The sequence below is a fragment of the Rhagoletis pomonella genome, unplaced genomic scaffold (genome assembly GCF_013731165.1).
Source record: "Rhagoletis pomonella isolate Grant_MI unplaced genomic scaffold, Rhpom_1.0 Rhpom_scaffold_06100, whole genome shotgun sequence".
Lineage (NCBI taxonomy): Eukaryota > Metazoa > Arthropoda > Insecta > Diptera > Tephritidae > Rhagoletis > Rhagoletis pomonella.
In genome coordinates this window covers 1-10,398 of record NW_023464636.1, presented here as the reverse complement: position 1 = coordinate 10,398, position 10,398 = coordinate 1, and the positions used below count along the sequence as shown (strand labels likewise).

Sequence of the window (10,398 nt, the reverse complement as noted above, 5' to 3'; positions counted from 1 at the left end):
TGAATCACGTAGTACAACACCACATCGCTGCCGTCTTAACTCGCAACCAGTGTTGCCGCGCCGTCCCAAGAAAATGTATCACCGACCAAGCCAAAAATGTATCCAAATGTATCCAATTTTCTTTTTTTACGTATCCATCTCAAAATTTGTAAGAAAACCAAAGATTTTGAAGAAAAAGACATAATTTAACCCATCCTAAGGCTTGGTTTACGTGTATATATATTTTTATATTTCATAAAATCAAACATTTGTAATTTCAGTTTATACATTTTTTCTTTTATACATAAGTATTTTGCAAAGTAAGTAAAAAATAGTAATTAATATGTTACCTTTGTACCTGTACACTATGAAAAGTGTGTGTAAAACTACTACTGAAAAATATCTATTTTTCAACAGGAATCTGTATAAATATACATGCGTATAAGATGTTCAGGATTCGATTTTGAACTTGAAGTCTTTAAAATATATACATAAATATACACATGAAATGTTTAATGTTGCAAAAATTTTGAAACTAAAAATACATTTCCTAAAAATAATAAACATTAGGGGCTTACATTTACTCTATTTTAAACATTTTATGTATTATTTTGCGCTCTGCGAAAAATGTGGTTGTTAAAATAAACAGGCAGTGTTTAATTTTATTACACGGTGTGCAAATTTGCACACATTAAAAGAGGAAAATGGTTACCTTTCTTAATATGCGCAAATAAACAAAAAAAATTTAGAGTTTATTTAAAGTCTTTTCAGTAAAATTCATAAAAATTTCCTTAAATAAATCAAATTTAGTTTTTTAAACAGTGTATTTTAAACTACATTGAGATCTTCTTTCTTTTTATATTAACAAATGAAGATATGTGATATGAGAGATATATTTAATTTATATATATATATATTAAGATCATTGTGTGACAACATCAAGGCTTACGCCTCAAATCGGAGGAGAAGCTCGGCCAAACACTAACGTATGTGTAAGCGCCATCTATTATTATTATTATTATATTAAGATCTTGCTTAAAGCATTTTTTTAGCTAACTAAACAATTGCGCCTAAAAGCTTAAACAGACGGCAGCGTTGATCGGGATTATTTTTTATATAAATTTTTTTAAACAAATTCAAATTTGAAAAAAAATATATTTTCAAATGGGTTAACAATTCATTTCAATTTGACATTATAGCCAGCTGAATATGAGAATAATGTCAAATTGAAATGAATTGTTAACCCATTTGAAAATGTGTTTTTTTTTTTCAAATTTGAATTAACAAAAAAAAATACACACAAATTTTTCAAGCAAAGCAAATTTTCTTAATAAACGTGAAATTGTTAAGAGATAAACCGCCGAGAAGAGCAAGTAAGTACATTTAAGTTTGGTAATAAGTAAATACGTTCGACTTTGCTTAAATATTTAATGTAAGGAAACCAAGATGAAACGATGCAATAAAAGTCAGGACACGAAAATAGTGCGATGTTTTAAACCACCTAGTTGCGAATTAAGACGGCAGCGATGGGAAGAAAGCTTTGGTGTTGTACTACGTGATTCATCTCGCGTTTGTGAAAACCACTCAAGGAAAGTGATGTGCAAATCAAACACTTTCCAACGAGCTCGTTTAAACCCATGCGCAGTCCCAATGCCATACGGAAAAACTGATACAAGTGAGTTTTTAGTACACGATCAGGATACATTCTTTTTTGATGTCCAAACTCAAACAGACGACTCTTTAGAATGCACGTTGCGAACAGAAATATTTCGGATTACCGAAATAATTAAACCATGCAAGCAAGTATGGAAGAGCTTAAATTAAAACCGCTCGAAGCAAGGTCTTTAATGGAAAACTAGTTCACATGAAAAAAATTTAATTTCAAAATTGTTTGAGTTAAGCTCAAATATAAAATTGGTAAAAAATGTAAAATCATACTTTTATAAGTGTCGAATAATGCTTAGGATAAAAAATTTAAATATAAAAATAAGCGCGCAAAAGCATAAAACTAGGACAATTAAAAACAAGAAAATTGATAAAACGATTTTATAAACAATTTGTTTTATTTTATTGACAAAATATATGTGATGTAAGTAATGTAAGTAAAACAAAACTATAATCGAAATAAAAGCCTAGGACATCAGTGCTGATAAGATACATGCATCACTAAGGGTTAATTCGTTTGTTTATACTTTTTGACATTATAGTACCTTAAAAGAGAGCCGCACTGAGTTGTCAATCACACCTTGTTTAATACACCTTGGGTGTAATGAACTGATAGCCCGAACACAATGAAAACGACGTCGCAGATAAATGCGCAGCTGGAAAAGCAGGATACCCGTATATCACAGGTCTTATCCCAATTAGAAGCACAGAAGACACATGTAACGTCGCAACTGGAAACGCAGGATCTTAAAATTACGCAGCTACAGGAGAAGACGGGAGGCATTGAGACTGAAGTAGATGCAATGAAAGCTCGCCTCTGTGAACTACAACTGAATCGCCCGAATGATTTAACTGGCGGTTCCAAAGTAAACGCTCCATCCTTCGATGGCACTGTATCCTTCTCAATATTTAAGCTCCAGTTCGAAACAACAGCAACAACAAACAACTGGGGTACTGCAGACAAAGTAGCTGCATTGGTTGTCTCGCTTAAGGGTTCTGCAGCCGAAGTACTGCAGACAGTTCCAGAAATCGACCGGGGTAACTATGACGCTATAATGGCCGCAATAGAGAGACGTTACGGCAGTGACCACAGGCAACAAATGTTCCAGATGGAATTGATGAATCGCTTTCAGAAGATAAATGAGACACTGCAAGAGTACGCAACAGAGATCGAGCGATTGGCGCATTTGGCATATGCGAAAGAAACGGCAGATTTCATAGAAAAGATGAAGTGCCAGGCATTCGTGAGAGGTTTACGAGATCCGGAGACGAAACGGGCAGCATACTCAACACCAAAGGGGACGTTTGCTGAAACAATGTCTTTTGCGCTGGCACAGGAGACAGCAGCTCTTCTGAGCAAACCAGTACACAGAGTTCATCGGGTTCATGTTGAAGAGCCCAACTCGCTGGAAGAAACCATAAGGGACGTAATACGAGAGTCCTTATCCCAGATGACACGTCGCAGCAGTTCGGATATTAAGTGCTACAACTGTGGTAAGATTGGGCATATTTCGCGCAATTGTAGTACACCACATAGTCAATCGAAGGCAAACTCGGGTGGAAGGAAGCGAATCAGTGAGACCGACAATACCGCTCCTGAAACTCAACAGCCGTTAAACTAAAACGAACCAGCTCTAAGGGGCGTGAGCTGGTTCTCACAACTGACTGCTCCACTGTCTCCGTCTCGCAAATTGGACGGAATAGCAATAGTTTGTCGGTGAGGGGAACTGTAAATGGTCGATCCCTGGTGCTTACTTTGGATACAGGTGCGACGAACTCAATCATCCGGTCAGATTTGGTAAGCGGTAATGTGGAACCACTGTTTGGTTACAAACTTCAGACGGCTACAGGAGAGAAAGCTACGATTTCCGGAAAGACTGTTTGTAAAGTTTTTATTGGAGCTTTGTCGGTTGTTCACACATTTTTAGTGGCTGAAATCGTAGATGAAGTAATAATTGGCGTGGATTTTATGCTGCTCCATGGTTTTACATTGGATTTGAATAATAGAGTGCTGTCGTGTCAAAACATGGATATACCTTTGAGTACCGGATATGAGAACAGTGTACAGTTCAGGAAGGTAACCTTAAGTCACCGTCAATGGATTCCGCCAAAATCTGAAGCAGTCATATGGACTAATGTAGAAGGAGGCTGTGGTACGGGCGAAGTGTGTGTTATAGAAGCTGCTGAAGAGACGACAAATGTAATCATTGGAAGAACGTTGGTGAAAATGGGAAAAAGCATGCGGGTTCCAGTGAGGGTACTAAATAATTTCAAGTCACCAGTTATTCTGGATAAAGGTGCTGTAATTGGGAAATGCCAGGCTGCAGAGGCCATAGTAAATTGCGACAGTCCTCAACAGGGAAGCGAAGAATTCCTGGAAGCAAGCAGAAGGACTCCCGACTTTATAAAGACTTGGTTGCATGACGTGAAAGGGCTTGAGTGGACGAAGGCTAAGAAGTTGCTAGAAAAATACGGCTGTATATTCGCCGGTGATTGTGGTAAATTTGGTAGAACTGCCATCGTGGAACATCGAATAGATACCGGAGATGCAAAGCCAATTCGTCAAGTTCCGCGCGGAGTTCCACTAGCAAAACGCGAGGAAGCGAAGCAGATAATTCAAGAAATGCAGAAAAGTGGAGTAATTGAGCCATCAATGAGCCCGTGGAGTTCACCCGTTGTGCTGGTTAAAAAGAAAGACGGTAGTACCCGATTTTGTGTAGATTACAGGAAGCTGAATGAAGTCATGAAAAAGGACAGCTACCCATTACCACGGATAGATGACACTCTCGACACTTTGTCCGGTGCGAAATGGTTTTCCACGCTCGATCTAAAAAGTGGTTACTGGCAGGTAGAAATTGAGGATTGCGACCGTGAGAAAACAGCCTTCAGCATAGGAGATGGGTTGTGGCAGTTTTCCGTGATGCCATTCGGATTATGCAATGCTCCAGCAACCTTTGAGCGCCTGATGGAGCACGTGCTGAGGGGTATACACTGGAAAACGTGCTTAGTCTATCTGGATGACATCATTGTCATGGGTAAAAGTTTTAGTGGCCATTTGGAAGAGTTATAAGAAGTCCTTCAGCGCATTTCTTCCGCGGGATTGCGTTTAAATCCAAAGAAGTGTTCATTTTTCAAGACGGAAGTCACGTATCTGGGACATAAGGTGACAACTGAAGGCGTCAAGACAGACGAGGATAAGATAAGAGCAGTACGAGATTGGCCACAACCAAGAAGTATACATGATGTCCGAAGTTTCTTAGGGCTGTGCACGTACTACCGTCGCTTTGTTCCTGGATTCGCCTACGTTGCACGGAGTCTCCACAATCTCACTAAGAAGAATAGCGCTTTTGTGTGGCACAAGGAACAAGAGGAAGCTTTCCAGCGACTTAAAGAGCTTCTTTGTACTTCGCCTATATTAGCTTATCCGGTTCCGGGAGAAAAGTTCATCTTGGATACAGACGCTAGCGCATACGGAATAGGAGGAGTACTATCACAGATTATTAATGGACAGGAAAAAGTGATCGCATACTATAGCAGAGTCCTCGCAAGGCCGGAAATGAACTACTGTGTTACCAGACGGGAACTGTTAGCTGTGGTTGAGTGCGTAAAACATTTCCACAAATACCTATATGGACAACGATTCCAGTTAAGAACGGACCATGCAGCTTTGAGATGGCTGCTCCAGTTTAAGCAGACTGAAGGACAAGTTGCACGGTGGATTGAAAGGCTGCAAAATTACGACTTTGAGATTGAACATCGTAAAGGGGAACAACATGGAAATGCTGATGCATTATCTCGACGACCCTGTGCTATAGAGTGTAAGTATTGCTCGAAAATCGAGAGATACGAGGGAATAGTTGATATCAGATTAATGCAATTGCAACCCGATGACGAGTGGGAGTTCAGCGCAATAAGAAGAAGTCAATTGAACGATGCTGACTTAAAAAGGATCATAGGAGCGATAGACGCTGGAGAGAGACCATCTAAATCCGGAATGGCGATAGAAAGTCCTGCGGCTAAGGCATATTGGGCGCAGTGGAATAGCCTTAAAATAATTGATGGAGTTCTGCATCGCGTATGGGAAAGCAAGGACGGGAATCATGCTCGCAATTTGATCGTAATTCCTAAATCCAGAATTTCATCTGTGTTAGAGGAATTCCACAATGGACCAAGCGGTGGTCATCTGGGTGTTACTAAAACGCTTGAGAAGATTAAGCAGCGGTTTTACTGGGTGAATTGTAAAGAATCAATTGCCGAATGGATTCAAAATTGTGCGCAGTGTATGGCAGCGAAAGGTCCGAAGACCAGAAGTCGTGGAAGATTACAGCAATATAACGTGGGTGCACCATTTGAGAGAGTGGCCATGGATGTGGCAGGTCCGTTTCCGATAAGTGACTCGGGCAACAAATATGTGCTCGTTATTATGGACTACTTCAGTAAGTGGCCGGAAGTCTACGCTGTACCAAACCAAGGGCCAAAACCATTGCTGATGTTTTTGTGCAGAACTGGGTTGCTCGGTTCGGAGTACCTATGGAGTTACATTCAGATCAAGGAAGAAACTTCGAGTCCGCGGTATTCAGGGAGTTGTGTTGCTTGTTGGGAATTAGGAAAACGCGGACAACACCTTTGCATCCGCAATCGGATGGAATGGTCGAAAGCTTCAACCGCACTCTGGAGGAACACTTACGAAAGGTGGTGGGAAAGTGCCAACGAAATTGGGATAAACACATCCAAATGTTCCTGTTGGCCTATCGCTCAGCTGTACATGAAACTACTGGCCAATCGCCGGCTAGGACACTCTTTGGAAGTGATTTAAGGCTGCCGTGTGATTTAGTATTCGGAAGTGGTGCTGCTCCCACAATGGACGAAGGCAGTCATTGGGAAACGCTGCAGGATGACATGGATAAGTTACACCATCATGTGAGGTTACATACCCAGCTAATGAGTGATAAGATGAAGGATCGGTTTGATCGTGCTGTGAACTCTGAAGGATTTAAGGAAGGTGACTTAGTACTTCTTTATAATCCGCAAAGGAAGAAAGGGATTTCTCCCAAACTTCAAGCATCCTGGGAAGGTCCACACAAGGTGGTTAAAAAGCTAAATGATGTGGTGTGTCGTATACGGAAATGTAATACGGGGCAGGCGAAAATCAAAGTAGTTCATCTGGAGAGACTGGCTCCGTTTGGAACGAAGAAATTTATGTCTAATCGGGACGATCAGACTTAAGCGGAGGGCAGTGTGACGAATTTGAAAAGTCGCGATACTACTAGATACTTGTAGAGTTATTGCACCTGTTACTTTTCATACTTGTTGTTATTTGATTCGTTTAATTGAGTGTTCATAGATAATATTGAATTTTCAGAAAAACGGAAAAATGTATGTGTAGTTGGAGTTTTGTATCTAAAAATATAAGTTGGTTGACGAGCTTTATTCGACAATTCAGTGATCGAACTCAGATCTTAAGAGACTGGGAAAGGACGTAACAATATCATTTACTTACCTTACTTATATATGTCGATATCTAAAAAAGTCTTACCATCGCTTCGCCGCGACGCCATGCCAATCATTTTTGAGTGGGAAATAGATCCTGCTCCGGTGTGTGAGTCACAAAATGACAGCGTTGAGGAGGTCATTGGGGAAATGTTTAGATATTTGTACAACGATTTAGGGGTGGGGGCGGAGGGGAAGGTGGTGTGGGCCCCACAAATACCCCCTAAACGAAAGAGGATTAACGCCGCTTTATGAAAAGTTACCCCTGCTTTGCAACAAATACCATATTTCCAACCGACATTATTGTTAAATTAGTGCACAGATTAGTAAATTAAATTTTTGTAATAAAGCGTGAACTGTTGTCTACAAGTGTGTGTAAAAGTTTTTTGATTCGATTCACGCGTTTGGGCACAGCAACCCAAAATCGTTGTACAAATTCATAAACAGTACCCGGTCATTGAGCTACGAAATTGCGAAGGTAGCAAATATACTATAAATATTATATTATTAATGTCAGTGGGTTATTAGTTGGTTTAAATGAAGGCGATAAAGAATATCGGCCAAGGGACGGTACTGCTGATGCTTCGACGTCACCTATCCGTAACTGTGTTTACTATGATAGTGATCTTCAGGAAGTGAAAGTGTCAGCTTACGGTTTAGCTATCGAGGAGCAAAACAAGATCCTAGACGAGATGACGGACCTAGTCAAAAATATGAGGGTGCTTGGCAAATTTAGTCTGCTGCCATTCCAAAAAGGTAAACCAATACATATGTTTATCTCAAGAATAACATTAAATGTTTGTTATTTTTTCTTACTATATCCCTAGGAATCATTCAAAGTAATACGGCGTTGAAGTTGTTATTCGAGGACATTAAAGCTCGCTTTAATGTCAAGTATGTCTTGACGTATCGACTAAACCAAGACGTACTCGAAAATTTCTTCGGCATTATTCGGTCAAAAGGCGGGTTACATGATCACCCTGACCAACAGGAATTCAAGTACCGTCTGCGACTATACCTGCTAGGACACAACAAGGGCGTATTATCCGATTCTGCTAATGTAGAAGAGGATGATACGCCTGACATAGAAATCACGCAGCCTCCGCTTACAAGTAATTCAAAATAATTTGTTATCTATTTCATTCGGCTTAAATATAAAAATATATTTTATTAATAATCACACATATATATTTTACCATATTTACAGGTATTTTGCTGAAGAACTTAAGCTCTAATGTAGAACTGTGGCCGGTTGAAGAAGCGCAATTCGAGGATTTAGAGCTAGACGGACTCGAGCATTTAGCGGGATATATTTGCCACAAGTTGCAGGATGACATTCCCAGCACGTCGTTCAGGAGCAATGACGACCATTAATTTTCCTGGGCGGATCACCTTAACGAGGGTGGGTTATCCCTACCAAGCTCCTCTATGATGGTCCATATGCGAAGTCTTGAGTCAGTCTTTAAGGCATTGAACGAAGACGGCTTGCTTATTACAAATGATTTTGTAAAAACTCACATTGAGCATGCTGCAACAATTCAATGCGTCATTAAAGTAAAAAAATTATTTTTCAGGGCAAGAATGTTCTTCAAAATACAAAAATTAAATAAAGAACTCGTTGAAAATGCCCACAAAAGAAAAAGAAAAGCCAAAAAAACTCTGACCTAGATCGATCCATATGGTACCATTATAGAACCGTAAGTATTGCATAAAATACCAAACATGTGGTAAGTTTTGAACTAAAGCGTTTTCAAATTTGTAGAAATTAACCGTTCTTTACTTGCAGCATGAATCAACGTCCGCATTTCACACGCACTGATCTCAGCATTTCAGACGCCTAAAAATAAAATACTTGCATGCTACGTAAGTCCCTAGTTTTAAAAAATCATCAAGCGTATTTTATACAAATATAAACTTATTTATTTGCTGGCAAGTAATATGATTTATCCAAAGGCCCTTTTCAGGGCCGCCAATTAATTAACAAAGAGATTAAAATTTTATGCTTAGATAAATACATATATACCAATCAACAAGAAACCCTTTTCAGGGCCGCAATTAAGTTGACAAAGAGATTAAAATTTTATATCCTATATATATTTATGTCCTTAACGTATATATGTATGTATGTATCTTTTTAATAATTATCATTTAAATTATATAATTTTTTTACTTAGATTTAATAGCAATTACTTGATTTTACACATCATTTTGCTTCGTTATAGTTAAACTTAACAAGTGGATAAATGAAAATATAATATACTGCACGTATATGTATATAATATCCTGCAAAATAAAGACTATAGTAGTAAAAATTTCAAATCGAATAAATGTTTATTAAAACTATACCTCATTGCACTAGCTTCCAAAAACAGAGAAGAAAAATAACTATGACACCAACTAGTACACCAGGTTGGGATTACTTTAGTCGTCGCTGAAGTGTTTGCACTAGTCGGTGTCGGCTGGTGTACAGAAACACTATCAAACTCCAGGTTGGTTTTCGGCGCCGATGAACCAACTGAGCCGAAGATATCATCAAGGTTGGCATTTGAAGTTGGTTGTACATTAATTTCTAAAATAGAAATGTAGGTCTCAATTCACAACTTAGCAAAATATAAATTTGGATGGCCGCCTAAAAGTCAAAGACTTTTTTGAATCTACCAAATCCTTACCTAAAATATCAGGTATTGGAGCCGAGCCAATGCCAGATGAATTATCATCCACGAATGCTCCAAGCAAATCGAAACTAGCGTCACTCGTTGGCATAACAGTGGCATGTGGATCTTGCACCGGCAGCTGGGGTTGGGGCTGGTTTAAACTGAGCATGTCTATTGGTGTTGATGGTTGAGGTTGGATTCGAGGTACATCCTCTTGCTTTATTTCGGTAGCATCTGATAAAATAGGCGTTATCTACCGAAGCAGCTGACCTAACAGGCGTAGGTTTGTTGATGGAACTAGGTTTTGTCACTGTAGTAAGGAAAATAAATAAATTAATGAAATGGGCGGAAATACTATAGGGACTTGCCGAAATTATCCACCATTTCCTCGAATTCTAATTGCGAACTAAATATATGTTGTGCGTTTCTTATGGGCTTTGCTGGTAACCAAGGAGGATTCGTTATCCGTGAAACTCAACGACAGCGAAACCGAAAATTCATGAGGAACCTGATTATCATCCGGTAAATCATCGAAATCATTCGAGGAAAATGTTATCAATGTTTCTTGTTCCGGTATGAAGCCCGTGTTGATTTGGAATTGACAAATCTT

The 10,398-nt window shown here is 39.1% G+C and overlaps 2 protein-coding genes across 2 annotated transcripts; one reads left to right on the top strand and one right to left on the bottom strand.

Moving 5' to 3' along the window:
• Positions 1 to 2,280: 2,280 nt before the first annotated feature.
• LOC118755372 lies at positions 2,281 to 3,266 on the top strand (the record flags this gene model as incomplete). Its single annotated transcript, XM_036490211.1, is given in 1 exon segment — positions 2,281 to 3,266. A coding segment is annotated over 1 exon segment (986 nt), but the record flags the coding sequence as incomplete, so codon positions are not given.
• A 5,763-nt stretch (positions 3,267 to 9,029) lies between these two features.
• On the bottom strand, positions 9,030 to 10,093 carry LOC118755371. The gene is made up of 3 exons (XM_036490210.1): positions 9,804 to 10,093; positions 9,481 to 9,703; positions 9,030 to 9,417 (listed from the first exon to the last, which is right to left on the bottom strand). Exons 1-3 carry the CDS (start codon positions 9,955 to 9,957, stop codon positions 9,363 to 9,365), a joined length of 432 nt encoding a protein of 143 aa, XP_036346103.1. The 5' UTR covers positions 9,958 to 10,093; the 3' UTR covers positions 9,030 to 9,362.
• Between the last annotated feature and the right edge of the window lie 305 nt (positions 10,094 to 10,398).

Coding starts and splice junctions, on each gene's coding strand:
- LOC118755371 (XM_036490210.1), bottom strand. CDS start 9,957: ATGCTCAGTTTAAACCAGCCCCAACCCCAGCTGCCGGTGCAAGATCCA. Junction 9,704..9,803: donor TCCAATACCTGATATTTTAG/GTAAGGATTTGG, acceptor TTTCTATTTTAG/AAATTAATGTACAACCAACT. Junction 9,418..9,480: donor TTGGAAGCTAGTGCAATGAG/GTATAGTTTTAA, acceptor TTTATTTTGCAG/GATATTATATACATATACGT.